The sequence below is a fragment of the Excalfactoria chinensis genome, chromosome 3 (genome assembly GCF_039878825.1).
Source record: "Excalfactoria chinensis isolate bCotChi1 chromosome 3, bCotChi1.hap2, whole genome shotgun sequence".
Lineage (NCBI taxonomy): Eukaryota > Metazoa > Chordata > Aves > Galliformes > Phasianidae > Excalfactoria > Excalfactoria chinensis.
Window position 1 is genome coordinate 48540769 of NC_092827.1, and position 25757 is coordinate 48566525.

The following is a 25757-nucleotide window of genomic DNA, read 5'->3' on the forward strand; positions in this document are numbered from 1 at the left end:
TATGTATTCAAACTTGTTTCTAGGCTTTTACTTCTGTGCTATCAGCTCCTAAATGTATCAATGTTTCTTCCAGCTCTTGCAAAGAACTCTGTCTCCTCTTACTCCAAAGGCTTTCCTGGTATCCAGCCAGACAGAAAATAAATGGTACAGTGTAATATGGGTCTATAGTGGCACATTTGTATGTACTAAGTCCCTGCTCTGCAGTTGCCTGCCTGTGACACTTGGTTCTTTTAACTGTAATTATGTGCTCTTGAAGCTTGATATTGTTTGCAGTTCCCTTCAGTCCCTGCTTTTCTTGTCTCTCCTCTGCTCTTAGAGAATGGGGAACCTCTCTGTTTTTCCCTGCCTGCTGTGTAGGGTCAAGTACTTCACTTCATCTATGGCTTGTATGCATAGGTGATTAAGAAATGGTATTATATAACAGTTTAAAATGTATGCAAGTTGGAGCTGACATTGGTATGCATGCTTAAACTTCAGGTAATACAGATTTTGTTGTGGCAAGGTACAGTCTGAAAGCACTACATTTAACAAAGTAGCTGTTACAGTAGCAGAGGAGCAAGTAGGGCTGTCCTGTCATACCTTCTGAAGGCAATACTCAGAGCCTGAAAGTAGTCATACACTTGATATTCACTTCATGTTGCCTTATGATGTCTGAATGTTTGAAGAAAATATCAAAATTTATAACAAAGTAATTTAATTTAGATTCTTGGTTTAGATACTTACATGTGAATCTTGCAAGTTAAGATTTGTACATTAAAGGTTTACTAAGGTTTACAAAGATTATAAATGTCATATTTACAACCTAACCTGAACTCAACTTATAAACATTCATAGTTCATTACAGTAGGAATCATTAATACATAGCTGCTGAGTTTTAAACAGCTTGAATCTGGAAGGATGACCTGGAGAAGAGATTTCATATGTATATGCCTTTCTTTTTGGCCAGTCTCATTATGTCCACCTGGCAAATGCTGGTTGCTCCTCCAATTACTGTTTTGCCTGCAATTGTCTCCTTACAATTCTTGATCTCTTGAGCCAAACTGTTGCTGTTTATTCAGGTTTCCTATAGCACCCATAATTTACTTTTTGCTTTCAGAAGGAAAAGCTTCCACACATTGTTCTTAAAACAAAACATTGTGAAGGTTTATCTTGGGTGTGAAGAATATTCAAGCCAAGATCCTGGAGATACATAATTTATTTATCTTTTTAATTACTTGAGGAAGCAATGCTTCATTTCAGCTCATCTGTCTAGCAGAAATTTCTTAGCTCTGCTTCCAGACATACAAATGTTTCTTCACAACCCTTTTACTGACATTAAAAATGGTATTGCATTTTACATCCATCGTTTTGTCCAATGATATGCAACGCCTGTGGCATGTATATTTGAAGAAATGTGTTTTTGAAGAAAAGCTGAAGATATCCCTCCCTCAGATTTGTAGGTGCAAGCGTATTATTTGCTCAGTTATTTAGAGGTGTGTGTGTGGGATAGTTGAATTGCTGTGTTGGCTGCTGAGAGAAGCCATAGAAATAATTTTCTGAAACATAACAGTATTGCATTGTCTCCCCTTGCTTAGAACGGAGAGGTTTCAATGTTTTTAGCGGGCTTTCTGCCTGCTGTTGTCTAGGTTAGCATTTCAGCAGTCTTTTGCAGCCACTGTAGTTTTCAGATGTTAAAGAACATGTAGAATTCCACAGACAGCAGCATGAATAGACTTTGAATACAGGTTTTCTGGGAGGTTGGTGAGATCCCTTTGATGCTTGAGAGACATTTGCTGCTCATACACCTATTGCATATATAAAAATACATGGAAGCCTTTTATCATAGGTATAAATCGGAAAAAAAAAAAAATGGAGATCTGGGGAGAAAATTGTATCTTTTCTGAAGTATGTTGTGGAATGTGATTGTTGGCTGGGGAAGAATGTGTTGTGTAGCTGCTTAGCTTGGGAAGTGTTTCCTCACTTCACGTTGCTGTTGTTTTCCATATCAGCAATCTTGTAGTTCTGTGATGCAGGATGAGAGTCACTGGGAAAACAGCCTTAATTATTGCTCTCTACTTAGCCTGTGAATCAGAGAACTATTCTCTATCTGAGTTCCTCCTCTGGGAAGTTGAAACAACACAGTGGTTTGTGCAGTCTTGGTTCCTTGCAGTGCTTTTGTCCTCAGGAGTAGTGGAGTCATCTATGATCAGAGGTTTTGTTTTTGGCTAGCAGAGGTTAGAGAAAGTATCTAATGTGACTCTGAAATGTTTCTTCAGGGTTTTTCAAAACTTTCCAACTCCAGAGATGTTATTTATAGTGATGCAAAGCTTGTTTAAGACTTGTGTAGTTTATCTCTTACCCATTCATTTATTTCCCACTGGATAGGATTTGAAACTGGGGAATAGTGTGTGTTCTGCATAAAGACTTTGTGTTTTCTTTTAGGAAAGAGAAGATAAGGAGGTATTCATGATGTTCTTATTTCCTTCAGGCCTATATTGCAGAATAAAAGATTGTGCTTGTTTAATCTTAAGACATGCTTTCTTGTAGTGAAATTTCTAAAACTGTTGCTGTAAGATCTGTACAAAGTTTGTTAGGCAGCAAGTATACAATGTCCTTGTGTTTGCTTTTCCCAAGGGGACCTTTGGGTGTCTCTTACCAGCCTTTAAAAAGAAAGTATTATATATATATATATGTGTGTGTGTGTGTGTGTGTGTGTGTATATATTTTAAAAAGAAACTGATTTAGCCTCCTTTTTTAGGACATAAGTAGTTACATGATAGACCTTTTAGTGTAGGAGTCTGTGCAGTTTTGATAAGAACTACTATTCATACCATCATAGCGTGTTTGTTCTTTCTCCCCTTCCCTTACTGTCTGCTGCCTGATCTGCAGTGCATGAAGGGCATGCAAGAGGCCTCAGGCAACTTCCTTCTTTGCTCTCCTAGAGATTTAAGGAGGTAGCATCCTAAAGGCTATAAAAATATGGTACCTTCAAAAGGTAGCTTTAGATCTAGGTAGCCAAGATCTAGGCTTTTTACTGATGTCTGTAAGAAACTGATATAATTACCTGTCTACACTGTGCTGTGTTTCTGTAGTGCCTACATACACAATCTTATCCTGTCAGTCTCTGAGAAGGATAATCTATTCTGCTGTTAAGACCTACTGTGTACGATTCTACATAATCCCAGTGATTAAGCATATCTGAAAGCTGGTGAAAATCTAGCACTATTACCTGGCAGATCTTTAGTTCCACAGTCAACATAAACCCATGCTGAGCTCAAGCTGTCACCAGAAGAAGTTATCCTATACAGCCTTCTGGTTTTGCCAGGTCTCTGTGCACCAGTTGGGAACTGCTGGGGAATGAGGGACCCTTTCAGGAGCAGCCATGCTGTTTCTGGCATGGAGACACTTCCGTGGCACAGAGGCACACACTTAAGGGAGTGCCTGGTGGTACAGATTTTTCTTGGTGGTGCTCTTAATCATCTCTTGCTTGTGTTGAAGGAAATCCCAGCTGTCCTAGCACCTTGTGAAGGCAGCCCTGATGAGCTCTCATGCTTGGTACCAGGTGGCAGGTGGGATGCAGAGCGTTTTGAGAAGAATTAGAGACAGCATCATGAGATGTGTCAGAATTTACTTGGATTGTGTGTTTGTAGTGAATGATGCCTACAGGGGTCTGCTTTTTGACAGAGGCAGGTTCCTGATGGCACTTGGTTCTTGGTGGTTCCAGGCTGGTGTGCTCCCATGCCCTCAGTACTAAGCCAGGTTGCAGACTGAATTCAGAAGGGACTGTGAGATGTAGGTTGTCAGTGTAAGTTTGTAGGTGTTGTTTTTCTGTCTTACGTCCCTGTCTAGGCAGGGACTGTTTCCATCTGAAATTTGAACATATGTGTTAACTGTGTTCTAAGTCTTGAATGTTCTACCACTGAGGTCTATGGGATTTTATTTTTTCCATTTGTGTGGGAGAAAATCTCATGGAGAGCAGCAGAATTAGTTAGAAATTTGATGGGAGGGAGAGAATTGCCTTGATGATAGAAAACTTTTGTAATGCAAATGAGCCATAAATCAGCTAGCTAGCTCCTGGGGTATCTTCATGTGCTGAGCTTTTTCCTGTCAGGAAGCAGTCTCTTTGGAGTGGAGAATGTGTCTTGCATAGCACTTAATCTACTGATAATAACTCTGAGTTTTTACCACTGTTTGTTTTTTTCTTCAGTAGGCTTAAATTTAGCATGTGGCCAATTGCAGATAAATTCAGCTTAAGTTTGATGTTTTTCACATAACATTGTGTGTCTGTCCACTAAGGAGTCTTTTTCTCTCAATAATGCTTTTATAAATACATAGTCTCAGGGCATTCATCACACATTCCAAGCATCTGATCTTCAAAAATCAGATCTCTTGGAACAAGATTTCTATGTGTTCAGGATCTGCATTGGAAAGACAAGGGCCCTGGTTCCCCCTGGAGCACAGTGGTTGCTGTTAGAATTGCTTCCCCCAGATTGAGAAAAGAGTTTTTGGTATTGTAAAAACATTCATGTTAGACATGCTGCCAAACCCCTTGGGTTTTTTCTTTAGGTTCTTTTTGTTTTTGCTTTTTGTTTGTTTTGTTGTGTTGTGTTGGTTTTTTTTCAATCTTGAGTGTCCTTAAACTGTAGAAGATGACCCTGATCGCATGAAGTGTTGCATTTGAGCCATTTTTATGCATTTGAAGAGTCATACTATTCGGTTTACAGGACAGTGGAAGTCACTTGTAGGAACAGAGCTGAAGGCAGCATGGTGGGAGTCTGTCTTTCCAGGAAGTTCCTGCTCCCAGCTGAGTAGGGATGGGGTGAAGTGGGGGTGGAATGGGAATGTTACGCAGCACCCACCATACCTGTTTCCTGCCAGCCATTTCTTCTATGAGGCCATTGTCCTTGAAAGCAGCGGACTGAAGATAGATGGCCTGCTTACTCTCTGGGGAGGTGGTAACACTTGACTCTGTGCCTTACTTGGCCTCACTGTGGTCTGGGTGGATGTGGTTATCATTTTCACTTATGAAAAATCAATTGTAAGAAACAATATTACTAAAGCTGTGGATTCCTCTTTTTCCTCACTTAATGTTAGCATTGCTGAGTGTTTTTCTGAACTTTAATCCATGTGCCAGGATCTACCATATACTCACACATTTCCTCTCCTGTGCTGTTGTTTGGAACTCTTCTCAGGAAGCCAATTAAACTGTTCAACTTGTTAAATAGGTTGCAGGTTGTTTGGAAGCAATGATTGCAAACGTAGAAGTGAGACACAGTTGAGATGTGTTTTTAGTATCTAATCTGAAATATTTTAAATAGAACTTTTCTTCATTTGTGTGTCAGTGTTTCTTGCTGTAAATTTATTCCTGGACAGGGGAATTTTGCAGCCTGTTTGTAAGCATGTGCACAGCATCTTTTATGAGCTCCAGATGTGTTTAACAGAATTCCTAAGGTATACATGGTCGCACTTATATAATTCCAGTCATGGCAGTTATGTCATACAGAAACCCTTGACATTTAAATTGTAATTTTCAAAGTAACTTCTGAAATAAAAGCAAAAGCTAATGCAAAGACAGGTGCTTTAAATTTTGGTTTACTTCCCCTTTGGAACATCCCTCATAGGACAATTTAAATGAAGAAATAATTAAGACTTTTGCTTGCATTACTTTGGTCACTGACTTTTTGGCTGTGGTTACTTTCTGATCTTGCTTACGTTGCTGTCAGTGTCAACCAGACAACTTCATTTAGCAAACTGAGTTGATTACTCAACAATAAGATCTACTCTAAGAAGGAAACCTTTCTTCCCCACTGGTACTGTAAAAGCAGTGTCTCAGTGTTCTTGCATCCTGCTGCAATGAGAGCTACACTTCTCTCAGCTCTCACAACTCAGATGAAAATTTCACATCATCAAAGTGTTTTTTCTGGATAAGTGGGAAGAACTTAACACAGCTATGTCAGTGTTCCTGTCCAGACGCTGATCGGGCATCATGTAGCCTATGTTTGGTTTAGTTTCTGGTGGCTTCTCTTTGCTGATCTCAGGCTGATACTGCAAAAGCAAGGCTCTCATCTGATGAGTCCTGCAGTCTGAGCAGGATGCCTATAAATTGGCACTGCTGCTTCAAGGGGCAGCCTTGTCTCCTCTTTTGGCCTTTTCCTTTGTATTGGTATAGATATTAGCACAATCATGCAGGATATAATGGGGAGGTTTATCTGATTTTTGAGAAGCTAGTTACACATTGGCATTTCTAGAGTGATTCTTTTCTTTCATTTGTTTGTTTTTACTTAGGTAGTTTCCCATGAAGCTGCAACAAACACTTATGTGTCAGAATAAGGATAGCTCTTGGGGACAGTAATAATAATGGACACAGAGAGAGGCTCCTTCCTTGGCTGGGAGAAGTAGCTTGAAATCTTTCTTGAGCTGAATCTCCTTTTCCTTGAATTGTATGGTCCCGAACCTGAAGTCCAGGAGCTTGCTGTGCTTTCTACTGTGTATCAGTACACTTGATGTGCATTACTGCTGACAGTGTCTGGTTGTGGATACTTAAAAGAGAGCAAAAAACAAAAAGAGAACAAAAAATCTCAATGCTGTGTGCATGCAGGGATTCTTCACAAATGTGCTGACAGGTATACAGGCTTCTAACAGTTTGCAGTAATAGGTGCATGGGGAGAAAAAGGCGGTATCCCTGCTACTGTGCTCTTATGTCCTCATAGACCCTGCCATTCAACAGGGGAAACAGTTACAAGCTTAGAGAGGATAGATTTAGGTTGGACATAAGGAAAAGTCTTTTACAGTGAGGGTGGTGAGGCACTGGAACAGGTTGTCCAGAGATACTGTTGGTGCCCCATCCCTGGAGACTTCAAGGTGAGGCTGGATAAGGCTCTGAGCACCCTGATCTAGCTGTGGTGTCCCTGTTCATTGCAGGAGAGTTGGACTACATGGCCTTCAAAGATCCCTTCCAACTCTAAGGATTCTATGATATTACAAGATTATTTGATGTGTACACCAAGCTCATGGCAATAGGGCTGGCTGAAATACATTTCAATTTCTTTTCAAAACTTTGATAAAATCCCTCCCCTTTCCCTCCCCGTTTCAGTTAAACACTTGAATAAACTCAACTTCCAAGAGAGAAAAAGAAAGTTCCTTTGAAAGTAATAATTAACTAAAATAGGGAAATAAAGTACAAGAACTGAGAATGTCACAAAACAAGAAGACAGGATACACGAGGACTTATCGGGATGTGCACTGCTCAAGATAATCATCAGTAATCATCCATTTTATCAGATCAAGTGCTAAACTTTCCTGAACATATAAAGCTAGTTTTAGTTTTCGTTAAATGGACTGAAAAGTAAGAAGGAAATTTAAAGCCCAGTGACTACAATAGCAATAGACATTTACAATGAAGCAATAAAACAGAAAATTAAAATCAATGATTCGTTCTTCTTTCATAGAATCATGGAATGGCCTGGGTTGAAAGGGACCTCAAAGATCATCTAGTTTTAACCCCTCAGCCATGGGCAGGGTCGCCAACCACTAGACCAGGATGCCCAGAGCCTGTAGCTCCCCTTTAGATGTTGAAAGAATATACTGCTTTAGCCATGTAACTATGTGTGAGGGTGTTTTTTTGTTTGTCTGTTTGGGGTTTTGTTTTGTTTTCTTTTGCACTTCCAACAGGCGTGTCAGTGGAAGCAGTAACTCAGCAAGCTGGCAATGAATGTAAGGAGGGGCTGGAGCTGTGAGCACCAGCTGGAGGGCACAAGTTGGCCATTCCTCCCTGGCAAAGGGCTTGAATGAAAAGTAAGTGTCTTGCTGAGTCAGTTTGGGAGGAATCTGTTGCATGTGTAGGAGCAGCTGGGGATGAGTACCATGGTAAGATAGGTATCTAGCACTGTTAGAAAGAAAGAAGAGTAGGAGCAGGATGGGGTTGTGGTAAGAGTCAAGTTGGAATTTGTGACAAGATAGATATGTAGTGTGGATTTAATTGAACGAGCCTGTTTAATGCATTTAAGGCAACTTTAAAAGAGTAACTCTTAAGGGAGAGATTTCTTGATTTTTACCTTCTGCTTATAGCCTGCAGTAACTGAGGTTATAAAAGAAGGAATTAAATAGATGTTTAAATCAAACTTAAAGCAGCTTTCAAAAATTCTTTCCCTATGGAAAGGATTTCATTAAATTGTTGCCATGGTAATGGAGTGCTGAATACATGGTAACCTCTTTTGCTAAGTAAACAGAAAGATGGGGATACTTTATGCCTTTGAAAGTAGAGTTTATTAAGCTGTGTGGGAACATTTTATTCCTAAATTAAAAAGAAGATGGAAACTTTCTCAAAAGTTCAAAAGTCTCTCAAGTTTTATCCTGGGAAACTGTGATATCCGCCCCCAAAATTAACATAAGAGAGCTTAAATAGGTTATTTAAAATTCTCTGCTATCCAGCAGAAGACTTAGGAAGAAGTAATACTTTCATCTAATCCAAGAACTGTCTTCTTTATCAGAAGCTGCAGCCTTTTTAAATTCCAGAAGAGCATTGCTACAGAGCTGCATTATGGATAATGAAAGAAAGGTTGCGTTTAGTGTTTTATTACTATTATGTGTTAATGGCAGTATCTGGAAGGAAATGGACATATCCCCACAGTCAGTGCAGCACTTTACTCTTTGAAGCATAATGTCTTTCTTGATGATTGCTGCTGGCTGACCATGTGTGAAACATAGACCTGGTGTTTGTTGTAAATTAGTAACTGCCATTTCAATGAAAGTGGAAATTTCCAGCTTTGACCTGTGCTACTAATATCAGAGATTTCTGTGGTTGCAGAATATGTTGTCCTTTTAGAGAACTGGCAGAGTATAACCAGCGTGGGCACTTCTTGGCACATTGCACCCATACCCGTTGTTCTTGATAGCTTTTTCAAAGAGTTAATTTTATCATTTTTTTCCACCTTCAGTTAATCTTTGAAATCTAATATAAAAATGTGTGCCGTTGCTTACTTTTGCCTTTATAATCTGTTTTAATAGTAAACATACAGAATTGTGGCTTGCTTATTTCCAGAACAGAGTGCATAGCAGCCTGAAACAGCACACCTTTGGCAGAGTGTGCTTTCTTGCAGGGTGGCCACTACTTACTGAGATTGCTCTCTGAGGGTGAACTGTCTTCACTGTAGTTGTGAAATGAAAGAAGCTGCACTGAAGAAGTCAGGTGAAGGCATTATGGTGTGGCACGCAAGCCTTTCTTTGGCTCCATGAGTTGTCATGATTTGCTATGCCTGAGATCATTTATTCATCATGTTACATCAAGTTGGATGAAAGAACAGCCATGCTGTAAGGCTTCTGAATTTCAACACAATGAATTTGATTTATGTAGCTGTTTGTGTTCTGCAGGATGTTGTGCTGATCGTATATCAGATACCAAAGCATTTAGAGGATGCACATTGTAGAAAGTTTCCCGAAGGGAAAACCATCAGCTTTAAGAAGTCATGAAGATTTCTTTTACCTTTGCCCTTCCCCCCCACCTTTTTTAAAAAACATGTATTTGTTTGAGGGTCACCTTGATAAATCATTTCTAAATGGAATTACTTATGCTATGTGATCTTTGGCAATCTGATACATCTTAAAAATCAACTTGATCATATTATCCTGGGACATTTTTAGAATATAATATGAGCCTAGTGCTCTTCGTGATTACTTACCAAGTATATACAAAATAAGTTCCAAACCAATTATTTTTTAGGCCCTCCAGTTGAGTAAGTGTTAATTGAAACCAAATGTATTTTCTAGGAAAAGAAAGATGTTACTGTCAGATTAGTTTATTTTCTTGTTATCAGGGATGCATTGCCTTCTTGATGCTCACATTCTTCTAATGAAAGTTTTACAGTTAGCATCACCTTTCCTTTGTCTGGACTGTTTTCTTTTTACACTAACCACCTATGTTAGTGTTATGGGAAAATTTAGCTGCTTTATTCTAAAAATGCATATGTATTTTCTATTTGTAGGCAGTCAAATAGACTTGAATCTGGATGTTTAACTAGGTTATTTCTTGAAATATTTCCTGGCTCTTTTCCTGTAAGTCAGTGCCCAGATTCTCCCCACCCTCACTGCCAATGAATTTAAGGAAGCACTGCTGACACTATGATTCTATGATTCTATACTCAGGGATATGATATAGCAGAGGTTTTTTTAGAGATGGGGTACTGGTTAAGCTGCGGTTGGACATGATGATCTTCAAGGTCTTTTCCAACCTGGGTAATTCTATGATTCTATGATTCTATGAAATTACACTCCTTTCACATCACTAGTCCCTATTAAATGGTGTCAGAAATCTTGGCAGCCAGCTCTCAGTGTCTTCAGAACTGTTTTTTGTGGAATTTTGTAGTGAAGTTCTCATGCCATCTGTTGTTCACATTGACAGACTTAAAAGTTTTGTTTTGCCTGTTGTAACCAATTGGCTTGAGGAACTTTAACTGGTGTCTAAATTACATTATGAATGTGTAAGACTTTCTGAAGAAACAGGCATGTTTTTGCAGATAAGTTGTTTGTGTCTTCATGCCTCCCTTTTTCTCTGTCCTTCTTCCTTCCCTTAACAATTTTCCTGGTGAAACGCAATATATTCTTTGACAGAGACACTGAAAAATTGACATCTTCTGCAGCAGTATCTATCTGCTTGCTAAAAAACATACATATAGTTTTGTTTGTAAAGCTGTTTTAACTGCAAAACCTGACACTGTGATCAAACTGAGTGATTTTAATTAAGTATTTGGCCTTCAGCTCAGTGTTTGTTCTCATAATGCAGAACAAAATAGTTCAGTTGGAAGGGACCTTCAGAGACCAAGTTCAACTGTTTGACCTCTTTAGGCTAACCAAAACTTACATTGTGTTTTTGAGGGCATTGTCCAAATGCCTCTTGAGCACTGACAGGCATGGGGCATCAACCAGATTTCCAGAAAGCCTGTTCCAATGTTAGACCACCCTCATGGTGAGGAAATATTTCCAATGCCCATTGAGCCCTCCTCTGGTGCACTGTGTGTTGTTTCTGACCCACCACAGGTGACCAGGACCAAAGCCCATCACCTCCCTCTGCTTTCCTTCCTCAGGGAGCTGCAGAGAGAAGTGGGGTTGCCTCTTGGCCTACTCTTCTCCATAGCAGGCAGCCTAAGTGTTCTCATCCTCTCCTAACAGGACACTGAATTTTAGTTGGATTCAGAGAACTGTCCTTCAAAATGGAACAAGACCACTAGAAAACCTCCAAGGCGGTTGAAAAAGGAAATAGCTTGACAAATGTTCTTCAATGGATTTTTCCATCTTGCTAGGAAGGGTGGGAGATAGCAGAGCTGTAAGGAGCAGATAAGACCTACAGTCTCTAGCTTGGTCAAGAGATGAAGAAACCTTCAAGAGATGTTTGAAACCTTAGCATGAGCAGGAGGAGGGATGACCAGCTTGCTTGCCTTGCTGTGCTGTGTCCCTGTTACTCTTTGTGGTTGGTTATTGACTAATACCAAAGGAGTTCCCATTCAGCTGTTTGTTGGGTGCTTCAGTTGAATAAGTGTTCAGCAGCCTTGCTGATGGTGCAGTGTGAGTGATGAATGTGTGGAAGCTGAACAGAGTACCACAAGGCGATGCAGTTTGGCTATATGTGCAGCAAGCTCTCCAGTTATGCTGTTTTCTGCCTCGTCTCTGCAGTGCTTTACCAGTGAATGTTAATAATTAATTGCCTTGTGTATAGGCAGGACTTTGTATTTGCTATTCCAAAGAAGTGCACTTAGTTAAGTTAAAAAGCGTAGTGAGTTTAGGATGTTCTTGTGGTGTTAAATGGTGTTGCAAGCTTATTTTGGTTCACTGGGATGTTTTATCAAGGTCTTTCAAGAATGAGGTAAGTGGGTGGGGGAGTAATTTTGGCCTGACTTTTGAGGCCTCTAAAAGCAGCATCTTCTAGGTACAGAGCGTTTCCTCAAATGGAGTTAGTACAAATCCAGATCCTACGATGAACACTGTGGGTGCTTAGTCCTCATATGGTGATTTTTCTAGTGCCTAAGTTACCACTTAGAAAGCTCAGTGGTTACCTCAAAACAGAGAATTGGACAGGTGTAGTCTAGGTATTAATGGAAAATGTGATGTGTGTCTTGAGGACAGAGTAGGAATTAGGGAGCACCTAGATCATTAATTGAGGAGTGTGCTGGTGGCTTTACCTATTTACGGCTACTGTAGATTTTGTGATAAGCTCTTGGTGAGCTGCCCAGCCTAGAACTTCAGTGAGGTTAAATGCTGTGATGAGGAGCATTGGTTGATGATGTTACTATTATCGGTCCCGTCTTTTTTTTCTGCCTTCCTCCTCCCTGTCACTAATGGACCAGGTCTTTTAAAGCTCCTTTTCCTTCAAGTTGCTTAGGGCAACTTTGATAACTCTAGTTCAAGTGTGCTTTAAGAGAAGTATTGATGAAGCTGTTGAAGTCATCATGAGGAATGTTGGCCTCTAAGGAGGATTGCGGGTGTTTCCCTTTCAGAAAAGGGTTACATGTTTCCATTATAGCTGCTTTTTTGTTGTTGGTTGGTTTGTTGGTTGTTTTGAGATAATGTATCCGTGCTAAGTAGAACTTACTTAATGAGGTTGGTGATCAAAACACATTAGAAATGTGAAATGGAAGGCTCTGATGCAATGTGGATAGAAATGGAACTGCTGGTGCCTCACCAGTTCCAGCCTGTTGAAGCAGATGATTTGGATAGCCTGTGACAGGCACATGTGCAGGAAGGTCGTTGTGTCACTTGAGTAAAAAGTCAGGGACATCTAATTTACAAGTTTGGAACCAAGTTCAACCACAAAGTAAGGATATGCCATTGTAATAGAGCAGACTCCTTTAAAAGATACTAGCTGGGGCTAAAGGTAGACATCGTATATACAGTGCGATTGTAGTGTTTTACAGTTATTACAAAAGCCTTTGATTAGTTTGTGGCTTATTAGTCAAAAATAAGCTTCTTTTGCATACTCAGATTTTCCAAAATCTAAACAAAACATTTTTTGTTACACAAATGTATTCACTTTTGTCTTTTAGAAATACATGTAGGTTGTTTTTATATGTAGTCAAGACCTAGTCTACAAAGTTTACACATATAAAATCTATTTTGCTGTGCAGAGCATGAACTACCACAACTGCTTTATGAGTCAGTGGGTGTGAGTGAATGGGGGACCACTGCAGGAGCAGAACTCATCCTCCCTGCAGAGTGGAGATCTGCTGCTATGATACTTGGGGAAGCATTTAAGAAGTATGTATACAGATGAGTACAATAGGTATGAGGCTTTTGCGAGTCAATCTATTGATATATTTCACTGGAAAATGTTGATTGCATGTGGACTGAAAAACTGACCTTTGTAACCTAGAAGTCAGTGTAGGAGAGAGAAGTATCATTAGGTCATTTTTTTTGTTCTGTGCAATATATTAATGATTCTTAAATTAGTGATACCTGGGGGCATTTCTGGTGACTCTGACCCATAGGCAAAGGTGAGCTTTGCATGATAAAGATGGTGATGTAGCAGAAAGTGGTGTTAGGATTCCTGAAGCATCTTTTTCACTTGGGCTGTTTTAAGGCTTCTAAAAAGAAAGTGCTCTTGTTATAGTGATAAGCTGACAGATTTATAGGCAGGACATTAGCATTTTTCTTAGAAGAGCATAAAAATCTGGGAAGTGTTCCTGCACCAACAGTTTGCAGCCACATCAGTCTCTTTGCTGTACAAGCACTGGGTGTTGCTTGGGTGCAAGGTAACACAGGCTGTGCAAGAGCAGCAGATGTAGGTTAGCATGGGTAGATAATGTTGGGCAAAGTGGAAATAAATAACAAGTTTGTGTCAAAACAAATAGCTTTCTATTATGCAGGAGCAGTTGGCTGTGAAATTGTTGTGTTAGCTGTTGTATGATAATACATTAGGATCTGAGCTTTTATTTTATCCTTAGTTTCATCTTGAAAACATGGTCTTGTTTTCAGAATTCGTTCAATAGGGGTTTAAAAACAAAACATTTGGATGTTCCTTTTATGAGGAAGAGGAACAAGGAAAGCAATAGTAAAAACAATAGTAAAAACAATAGTAAAAACATTCTTTTATTATTATTGCTCTTGAGAAGATAATCTCAAGGTGATGGGTGCTATGATGATTGAAGACTATGCCTTGGGATAATGTTAGGTACTGATGAGAAATGTGTTTTTTACAGGGTTGTAAGGATTTTTGACCTTCAGTTAACTAAAAATCAAGAGAAAGTGAACAAACTTGTTTGAAGATATTGTCAACATCTTCATATTGTTTTTTTTTTTTTTCTTTCCTTTATATATAGTTTGAAAAAGAAAAGGCAAGCCAAGCAAAACACCGAGACCGTCTCTGCCAATTCCCCCGGATCTCCTGTTTCCAAAACTCCAGCTGAGAAAGATGATGAAAGTAAAGTTATTTTGGAGCAAATCAGTTCTTCTGAAGACAACTCTAAATTTGCTGGGGAAAAGGAAACCATTCCGGACAAAGAAAAGAAAAAAAAAAAATACAATCAACTGAAAGACATCAGGCGCACAGAACTTAAAAGATACTATAGTACGGGTGAGTTATGTTGATGTTGCAGTGTTCCTTAAATGTTTGTTTTGATGGATAGTTAATGGGCTTTTCTGTTATCTTTTAGAGGTTCCTTTGAGGGGTGATTGACTCTGCATATCCTTTCTGTAAAAACAAAAAGGATTATGTTGTTCTGTATATCCTCTAACTTTATCCTTCAGTTTCTTTAAAACAAACAAGAAAACCCAGCGTTATCAGAAACACATTTCTGGTTTCTCTGTTCTAAAATACAGTGTTATAGGCAACTGTTAACTTTTCTGCAATTCTTTTTCTGAATTTTTCTTCTTTGTGAAGTTTATTTTTCGGTAGGGTTATTTGTCTATAGGTGATGCGCACTATTTAAGACATCGGTCTTAATTCATACAGTTTTATCTGCTGAAATGTGAACAAGTAAGGCAATTAAGTACATAATTCTAAACAAAATGTCAAAAGACCCATGTGCTTGAAAATTTGTCATGTTCACCCCTTCTCTCCCTCTGTGTAATGAGTGCTTAGTTAATCATTTATAATATTATTTATATATATAATATATAATTTATTCTCGCAAGTAATTTAGTCAAAACTAAGCGTAAATATAAGTGAGAAGAGTTGTACACAGATGTGTTTGTGTCTCTAGATTGTAATTTGTCAAATACTTCAAGTAGTTTTATATTCAATTTATGAAATACTTTCCAGATTCTCTTGGTGTTTCCAGTGAGCTCTTAGGTTAAGAGAAGTAGGTGTTTTTTCTGTTTGTGTGTCTTAGAGGGAGACACCAGGAAGACACCATCTTAGAAAATACAACAGGAAATTGTAGATACCCTAGAAACAGACTTCTTTCCTGCTCATGCAGTGTGTGTGAGCAGTTGACTTCTGAGGAGTTCTCACTAGTAGGAAATGAATCAGCAGTAAAAATGCTGTTATGCATTGACTGGCACGTGCAAACTGATCTGTGCCTGTCTTTTATGAGGCAATTGGGCCTTCCCAAAAGGGTGGGAAATCTTGGAGTAATGTTTCCTAGCAAGCACAAGAGTTTATGATGATATATCAGTCAGACCCTAAATTTTGTCAGGTTTGAATTTAATAAGATCAATAATTTGGAAACTAAAAAAATACTTGATTTGCTTTTTTTGTCTTATGTTCTAGCTGCACTGTTTTTGAAATCAAATTAAGAGGAATTTTTCAGGAATGAATCTGTGAACTATTTCTGTTGTGTTGGTACATCAGTTTTAAAAACAAAACAAAGCTTACAACTCTAACACAGCAACATATAAAGTCCTGCTGTATTGCTTACAAAGTGCTTCAGCTAAAAGCTGCAATTCCTTGCTGGTTTTTCCAGATCTGTGTAAGGTAGTTGGATTTCATTTCTCTGGTGTTTCAGGACTTCTGTGAAAACCTTTTGCTCCAGTTGATGCTCTCTGTGGAGCAGTGGGGGATGACATACCTCCAGCAAAGGTCCTTCTGAGCTGGCAAGGGAGGACAGGAAGCTCTGCAGATCTTGGCTGGTGATCCAGCAGTCAGTAGAAGCTCAGGTTTTACTCATGTTTGTTTTGTAAGCTTTCTGATGTTCTGCATGGACTGACATCATGACTCAACACGCTGCTAGCTGTTGTGTGGATGTGCAAAGTTCTGCAGTGCTTTGAGAAATGCAAGAGTTTGATTCTGCTGTTGAGCTGAGCACAGACCAGGCTGACAAAAAAAAACAGAGAGACTGCTTCATTATTTCAGTGCTTGCTTTGTTGTTCCTAAATACTTTTCCCCAGCTGGAGTGTCAAAATTGTGGAAGTGAAACCTTAGAGAGAGGTGGAAGATGGATTGTGAAATGAGTGTAATAGCCCTGCGTTCTCTGTGCAAGTCTCAAAATGCAGTAGTTTCACTTGAAAATTTGGTTGCCACAGAATTAGTCTTCATGTGTTTACACCTACCTTCTTTCGCTGCAGCTGTACCTGTTAAAGAGTTTGCAGTCCTCAGGCACTTGTCAACACAGTTCTTCTAACAGCTGCTGCCTTTGCTGCCCTTGTGTGCTGACTGAGCAGTTCTTGAGAGCTCTCCTGGAACCCGCAGCAGCCTCTATGGAGTGGGCTTATTTAACAGATAGGCTTTGACTGCATGAAGATGACAAAAAACATCCATCTGGCTGAGCTGAGCTCTGCAGGAATTATGAATGCAGTCCTGATGGGAAGGTGTTTGCTGTGGTGGTCAGAATCATAGAATCACCAAGGTTGGAAGAGACCTCCAGGATCATCCTTGCCAACCATCCATCTATCACCAATATTTCCCACTAAACCATGTCCCTTAGTTCAACACCTACATTTTTCTTGAACACCTCCAGGGACAGTGATTCCACCATTTCCTTAGGCAGCTTGCCTGATCACTCTTTCAGAGGAGAAGTTTTTCCTAACATCCAACCTGAATCTTCCCTGGTGTGACTTGAGGCCATTCCCTCTAGTCCTATTGATAGTTATGTGGGAAAAGAGGCCAACCACCAACTCACTACAACCTCCTTACAGATAGTTGTACAGACATTAGGTCTCCCTTGAGCCTCCTCTTCTCCAGACTAAACAATCCCAGTTTCTTCAGCCGCTCCTCATAAGACCTGTGCTTCACTAGTTTCCATAAAGACTAGTTTAGAAATGTTGATGCACTTCTGTATGAAAGTGGCTAAGAGAGACCATCACATCTTTGTTATTTAATGTTATGGATACATATATCTCATATATTTTTTCTTCTTTCACATGATTTCTTCTCTGAGTTGTTACTTACATGGTGCTTCAGACTGAAGGACTCTCATACCTGTGATTAACCTTTTTTTCTGGGTTTACCTTTTTTGTTGTTGTTTTTGTTTGGTAGTTGTTATTTTCCAATTATCTAGCTTTGACTTAATGTCTAGAACTTTTTAAGAAAATCTGATGTAAGAATTTTTTCTAAATGCATTCTGTACTTGGCCAAAATGCATTAGGTGTAGCAACATTCTTATAGATTCTCATCTTCACATTGATATGTTGAGGCACAGGAAATTTATTTTGTGATTTAATGGAGGTTCTACTGGAAGTTTCCTTGAGCCCAGCAGGGTTGGGTTTCTTAGTGTAAGTAACTGAAGACCTCTGTCCTCTAAATAAATCTCCCTTTCATATTTTGCATGACTACAGATGCTTCTTTCTTTGTTTTTGGTTGTAAAACAGGGAAGGAATATTACAGCTCACAGTAATTTGTTTCTCATATACCACGCCTCTTTCTTAAAAGCTTGTGGATATGTTTGCCTTCATAAATTGGCAAACGTTAATGATGGTAACCTCACTCAAATGTGATTCTGTTGATATGATAAATCCTTTTTCCCCAGAAGGATAGATGTAGTGCAGTTTCTCTGAATGCTGCAGAGAAAAGGAAGTGGTGGTACACCCTGCCACACTATGTAGAAACAGTGTTTAAAAGGTTAATGCTTTGAATCAGAGGGGTGCAGCTGGTGAAGTGTTGTGGTTGTGTCTGTAGCCAGTGGGTGGCATCGCAGAGCCAAGGAGGAAGAGCGTCATCCCGCAGAAGTGAGTCCTCCATCATCTCTCCCCATCTTCTGGTATTGTGGTGGCATCATTACAGATAGCCTAATGTTATGCAGCATTGATCTTGAGACATTGTTAAATGGCTGAACAGGTGCCAATAAGAGATAATTTCTCCTGTGTAAGCTTATACTTTGATTCTTTATTTGCACTTGTGTTGTTCTTCAATGGCTGTATAATTTTACAACATATTTGTACCATTCAGTCCCCAAATGTCACACTATAAGATGTTGCTTCGTAAATATAGCCCTTGTTTTCATGCCTTATATCAGCAGAGGCACCAATACTACTCCTCTTTCTTTTCTGAGGACCAATGGAAGTAACACTTTCTCCTTATTTCTGCTTCATCTCTTGACGTTCAGCTTCCTAACTTTGTTTTACTCTTTTGCTATTAATGTTGCAGTAATCTTCTAAGGGGATGTATTTGTCTGGCACAGTGCAGTGTTTGCTTAGGCACTCTGGCTGACATGCCTTCTGCCCAGGATGCTCTAACCTTCTTGAAGCAGCATCAGTGATGTGCTTCTGCAGCTGATTAGTTATGCACATTTTTTGGGGGAAGCCAGTTCTGTTGGAAGATATTGACTTCCCAAGCTTCAATATATAAATTATTGGTTTTTACTTGTTTTACTTTTTGTTTCTTTTTCCGTAAGTATCAGAGGTTCTAAAACACTTTCAAAGCATGAGGGTGAATTTCAGAGCCCTAGCGCTGAAACTCTAGCAGCTTGGAAGCACCGATTCTTCATCTCTGGAGTGGAATCCACATCTTAGGAACAGAGAGAGCCCAAGTGGACTGCTGTGAGACTAGAAAAACAGGGTTTGTGTTGGGAATTGTAAAAGCAGATGAAGATGAGTGTTTGTGCTTTGCCATTGAAGGCTGTTGAGGGGAGAGGGGCGGGGCAAGTGACCTTGTAAAAACAGACAGTGTGAAAGTGATGTAAATGAAGACTGAGTTCACCCTCCTGAATTCCATTCATATATTTACTCCATAAGAATATAGCTTGCCTTTCTAGCAGCTGTGCTGTATATTCCCAGGTTCCACTGATTTTGCTTGAAATTGTAAGCAGTTAGCATATATAAAATAAAATATAGCATTTATAAATACCTGAGGTGTGGGAGCTATAGTGGCGAGGCTGGTCTCTTTTCAGTAGTGCGTGGGGACAGGACTAGGGGCAATGGGCTGAAACTCCAGCATAGGAAGTTCCGCACAAATGTGCACAAGAACTTCTTTACGGTGAGGGTGACGGAGCACTGGAACAGGCTGCCCAGGGAGGTGGTGGAGTCTCCTTCTCTGGAGATATTCAAGACCCGCCTGGACGCCTACCTGTGCGACGTGGTGTAGGGAGCCTGCTTTGGCAGGGGGGTTGGACTCGATGATCTCTAGAGGTCCCTTCCAACCCCTATAATTCTGTGATTCTGTGATATGTGAGAGCTGGTCACCATTCAAGAAAGCATCATAAAGAAGAACTTGGTTTAGACTATTTGTTCCACATCACACATTTTTATCAGCAGAATAAAATCTAGTTCACTAGCTTATCATTCTGCCCTCTAATCTTAAAGCCATCTTTTATTCTCATGCGCTATGCTATCTCATTCAATGCATACAGCCCAGCTTCTGCAGTGTGTGGGAGATCACTCTAAAAGAGCTTGATCCTATTACATCTCTGATTTCTCTTCAAAGAAAGTAGGAGTCCTAAATGCCATGACAAGAGTCCCAAGAGGGAAAAATGGTATATGTCCATGTCATGATACTACATAGTGTATGTTGAGCAGGAGGTGCCAAAGTATGTCCCCAGAGTCCAGAGGCATAACAATAGATTCTTTTATGATTTGTCCTCCTTGGCATGACTCAGGCAGGGGCGGTATGGGAGCAGGATGGCACACATGCAGTCACAAAACATCTGAACCTTCTGGGTATCTGGCCAAGAGCAGATGCTAGTCAATAAAACAGAGGATATAGCAATTTTCATCACTTATAAATGTGGTGAGATTTACTTTGATTGGCACCAGATCAACAGAAGCAGCTCCTCTGGTTCCAGCTGTACTTAATGTCACTTTCAGAGCTGAAAGCTGCATGCAGTGCAGTGAGAAGCATTTTACAGTTTAATTTATTAAAGAAGTGGAACACTTTCTGAACTTACTTTGCGTAGTGGTTTGTAATCCTTAGGCTACTTGTTAAATAGGCTTAGTCTGAAGTAGAATTTTCAGTATATTTTGAGTTAGAGCTTTGCACTTAGTTAATCAGGCTTGATTTTTGTCTTCAGTGCCTGTGGTGATTATGCAATAATAGGATACACCTGAGGACTTATTTAAGGTGATAACCATAGAAAGACAGATAGTAGTTAAAAAAAAAAAAAAAAAAGAAAAGAAAATTCATTGAAATTTTTACTGATAATTTGCTAACTCTGACCAGCACTAATCACTGGAGGCTTGATTTGGTCAAGTCTGTTAATGTTGTGAACTGTGTTGTGTTGCATTTAATGTAAATGATGTAAAGAGGGGGTGAAAAGGAAAATAATTACCTCCGAAACTGAGATCACAAAATTGAAACAGCAGAGAAAAAATAAAAAATAAAAAAAATAAGAAATTATTTGGTTATAATTACCTGGGTAATAAAATGAGAAGTGTGGAATAACTTTTGAGTATAAATGAGTATAGCTAGTAGTGGGCTAGGTGGGAAGCTTCACACAGTTGGCATAGTAGCATGACTTGCTGAAACTATTTAGAAATAATGAGGTGAACAGATGACTGCGAGACAACAGGTTTCACATCATCATTGTTTGGTAATAAGGAAAAAATGATCTTGAGTCCCTTGGAATCAGTGTGAAGAGCAAGGAGTTATGTTCAAACTGAGTACAACTAATGTGTTTGCAAGAAACAGTCACACACGGGAGGAATGCCCTGTCCACAAGCAGCAGAATTTGGTCTGAGAAGTGGGTACCAGAAATAATGCTGCTAAAACTTAATTTCTGAAGTCGGGTGGAAACATCTAAACACTTTCTTGAGTTCTCCATGTACAGAATCCTATTTTAATCCTTTTCTCATTCATACCAGTTTGTTTCTTAACAACCCGAATGAGTTCATCCAACAGAAGCCAGAAATGACAGTAGGAAATTTTTTCTTCCCATACCTGGATTTTCCTCAGTAGATGAAAACAGTTTAGAATGTACGTAAAAATTGGTGTCCAACCTCTATATAAACCAAGTATCTGTGTAGTTAGTCATGCAAGTGACAGAAAATCAGATACACCTTATTTATTTGATCTAAGGTCACATGTTGCTTTCTTCTCGCAGTTCTCAGTAATACTGTATATTTCTGTTGTGTGCTCAGAGACTGACATGCTTCATCTATGCAGTGCAGTTTGGTCTAGTTTGTGAGTTGAAATCACAGAGACCTGCATGGAGTATACATCCTCAAGTGACCAATTTAGCCAGAAAAGCTCTCTCACATCCCATGAAAATTGGGGAATAAAAGGTATCCAAAGGTGCCTGCTACCAATGGAATCACTTACCAAAATCTTTGTTGCTGTCTTTATTAAACAGAAAATTTATATTGTTTTGTTGGTTCTTTTTCTTTAAAATCAGGAAAAAAGTTAGACTATGCATGCAGGGGATGCGTGTTTTTCAGAGAAAAAGTAGCTTGCTTTATTTTATTTATTTACTTATTCCCTCTCATTTGATTCCTCTTACTAGTTTTCAGCATGCAGACCTCTCTTTTAAGCCTGTGGTCACTTTAGCAGTGCTGGAAGATGGCTCATACCCTGCTGTCTGGTAAATGGGAAAAAGCACAAAATTCAGTTTTTCCTGCAGTTTTACTCAGTGCCTCCCAAGAGAACCTTTTTTCAGCTTAACTTTGAGAGCAGTACGTTTTAGTGCCAGTGTCATTTCTTTCAAGAGATTCATGTCTTTTCCGTTCACATCTCTTTGTTCTTCCCCACTCTGTTTCACTTTCTTCCCTCTCACATCCTCAGTGGTGACTTCAGGCTTGTTTAAATGCCATCTTGCCCTTTAAGGATTAGACAGGTTGGGATGGAGTAAGAGTTAGTAGGATGTAGTGCAGGATGAGCAGACACTAACACTAGAAAACTGTTTACTTTTAAAATTATAATCCAAAAAGATTAAGCTCCCCTGAAGTGAGGAATTTATCCAGATTATTGTGCAAAAGTTTATCTCCAACTTGTACAATGTTGCACTTTGATGTAACATTGCTCAGGCTAAAGCTTCGCAAATGCATGAATGGGCTTGTGGGTTACAGCACTCTATAAAATGTAAGAAAAGATAATATGAGAAAGATTAGGCAAGGTAAGCCTTTAGGACATGCAATTCTATTGTGCTTATATTAGCATTGTATTAGTGAAGCTGCTCATTTTTTGCTATAATAACTATCATACAGTTCCATGAAATAGTAATTCTCACTGAATTCCTTATAGAGACTAAATTGGTAAAGCTCTATTTTAAAGCTAACGAGAGTTGCTTTCCTTCATAGCATCTGTTATTCCTTACTGCACTCTTGTGAACCATCCTATTTGCTGCTAAAACTGATTCTTTCTTTCCTTGGTTTTTAGGAGCAATAAACAAGCCTTGTATGTCTAAAATGGTTTTCTTTTTAAAAACTTCTCCTTTAAAGTGGCCCAGGATAGATATAGATAACCTCAACATGCCTTCTTACTATAGTCTTCTTAGACAGTGGTTTTGCAAGTACAACTGGGTGATGTGAAAAACTTGATGTTTTGAAGTGTGAATTAATACCTCACTGCCACTGAAAGGGGAGGTCCTCTGCTTCCCAGCCTGTATTGGTTATTAATATACAGATGGTAACAAATGTACAGAAGGTATAAGTAAATATAAGTAAAGGAAAACTCACCAGTGGTGGTGTCTTGGCTAAAGAAGCTGGGGCAGTCCTCACTGGTGAGCAATCTCCAAGAGATACTGCTTCAGTGGGAATCAGCCCTTAAATGAGGTCTCAGAGGGGATGGAGTCGAGCTCCACCCCTCCCGGGAACACAGCTACATCACTCTCACCTGTGCTCCCGCAGCTGACCCCATACTTGCCTCAGCTGATTAATCAGAGGTTCAGGCTGTGATTACCAATCTCCCATACACCAGCCCTACTCTGAACTACATTTTCTTCTTCTCCTTCTCTGAACTGTCACTGTGATTTATCTGATTGCAAGGTAAAGGAGTCAATTCACTTGTCCAGCAGCAATAATAAAAGCTTTGCTTCTTTGTTTTAAGTAACTGAATTGTTGTTGTTGTTTTTCCTTTTGGATCAGATGACAGTCAGAGTCCAAGTTTATTTAAACAAACAAATGAAAAACAAAACAAAGGAGAGAACTGCTTCTCTCCCATTTGTAGCCATTCATTTGGCTTATGAAACCATACCCATGTTTGTCCTGTAGAAGAGCTTGAGTGTCACTGCTAAATAATGTGTGCTATAGGCAGGAACACCTCCCCCTGGGCCAGACTGTTCAGAGTCCCATGTAGCCTGGACTTGAATGCTTCCAGGGAGAGGGCATCCACAACCTCGCCAGGCAGCCTGTTTAAGTGTCACACCACTCTCACAATAGAGAGTTTCCTCCTAATAGCTAGTCTAAATTGAATTTCATCCAGTTTCAAACCAGATCCATCTCCTTCTTGTGTTGGGGACCACAGAACTGGGTATAGTACTCCAGGTGGGGTCTTACAAGAGTAAAGTGGAGGGACAGAATCACCTCCCCCAACCTGCTTGTTTTTCTTTCACCCCCTAAACCTAATTCAAATGGTTCTTGATGTCTGATTCTTTCCATTTATTTCAGGTATTTGCTTATGGGGGAGTTTTTATGTTAAAGAAATTCTTTGCTTCTGTATGTAAGCGGTATTGACTTTGCTTTTGAGTTCAAGACTTTGTAATGTTTACAGTTTACATGCTCTAAATACCATATAATTTAAGAGCTGTTTGTATTTTCCCCCCATTTTGTCTCAAGTATTCTCTTGTTGTATGGGGAAAGTCACCCAATTTTGGTTATTAATTCCTGTACTATTTTAATTCCACACTTCATATGTACAGTTGCAAGGTACTATTCCCAGATTCATATTTGTTTAGATCCTAAAAATATTTAAAAATATTAACCTGATTTACCCTGTGAAGTAGGATCATCTCTACAGAGATTTTTTTGTTCCACTACCAGCCTTCAGTCTCAAACACGTCATGGAGAATCACAGGTGTACAGTCTGTGTTGAATTTTAGACAACTGAACTTATGGAAATCCTACATGAAATGAAACAGTGGCTGGTATTGCAGCATCAGTTACATCTCCTCCAAGAGTAAAACTGAAAATGGTTTAATAATACATCTCACATCCATTAGGTTTTTGCTTAGCCTTGGTGTTTCATCCTTGTATAAGGAGGTACCCCTTTCTGTCTACGAGAACTTTGTTAATGGAAGCTTTTTGCTTGTGGCATTGGGGATTTGATTTAAAAATGGTTTGGACTGTAATTGGCAGAAGTGAGATTTGTTTCCTCTTATTGTCAGAGATGCTCAGGATAATTGTTTCTTTACATTGCCTATGGTCACACAAAATTCTAATGAAATCTAAGCACTTGATTAAGAGCAGCCACAGCTCTGTCTCAGACCTGAGAGGGGACGCAGTCTTTGTTTTGATCCACAGACAAATGAAGTTTGCTAGTGTACCCAGTCTATCTCAGAGACTTAGGACACAGAAGATTTGCAGCATTTAAGACAGCGTTTCCCCTTGCAGAAAGAAAAGCCTGTATATCCAGCTTACTTATGGGCAAAGATATGCAGACAGGATCATTGCATCTGGGAGGCTGGAAAAAATGTTTTTCTCCTATCCAGCCGATAGATATCATAACTTAACATGTACTTAGCAACAAATACTGCTCTTTGTTGGACCTGAAAAGTGGAGTTGTGGTCCCAAAGACTTCTCTCATTTTTTCTGTCTATATTAATTGTTCTGTCAGAAAACTATTACTTCACACAACAGCCTTGTCTTGCCTATTTTTGACCATTATGGCTCCAACAAGAACCCCACCACCCTTTCCTTATGTTCTCTCCTTTCTTCTTCCCCTTGACACCTGATACTCACATTGCAAATGGACTGCTTTGTACTTGGAAACACTTGGTGAGAGCATTCCTGAAGTCACTCCTCTCCACTTCTTCAGGGTGGGTTGCACAGGAGCTGGATACAGAAGCTGCCCCACCGATCAGGATCCACTGTTGGCCAGGGAGTGCTTGTGCCATCTCCATCAGCAAGGCACAAGCTTGCTTTCTCTGCAGGCTTTCTGCACTTTGGTAAACATCACTATGACCTATTTCTTAAGTAGTGATCTCTGCCCACAGAAGTTGGTTTTGTTTTCTGTCTGGTATGAGGTTATCTAACCAGAATCTTTCCTGTATCTTCAGACAGCACCTACAGTGCCAGAAGCTTTCCACCATCCCTGCCTTTGCCGGACACCCTCTGCATGCACTTACTGTTCATAGCAGCTCCATCATCTTAACTTTCTTTCCTTTCTGACAATATAATATAATGCAATATAAAGACTCACCCAGTCTTTACTCTTCAGCATTTCTTTTCAGCTTTGACACATTTTAGCTATTGCCCTGTTGTTTTTCAGGTGAGATTTAGAGCTGAAGCACTGGACTGTTCCTGCATCTCACTGTTTCTTTACAATAACTTGCTAA

At 39.5% G+C, this 25757-nt stretch overlaps 1 protein-coding gene across 8 annotated transcripts in view; it reads left to right on the top strand.

Annotated features, from left to right (window-relative positions):
- NCOA7 (nuclear receptor coactivator 7) overlaps positions 1-25757 on the top strand; it is a 91138-nt gene that overhangs the window by 28222 nt on the left and 37159 nt on the right. For all 8 annotated transcript variants that reach the window (XM_072331119.1, XM_072331116.1, XM_072331124.1 and 5 more), the window contains one exon: positions 14283-14536. In XM_072331119.1, coding sequence (XP_072187220.1) covers positions 14283-14536 — 254 coding nt within the window. The remainder of the gene's footprint in view (positions 1-14282; positions 14537-25757) is intronic.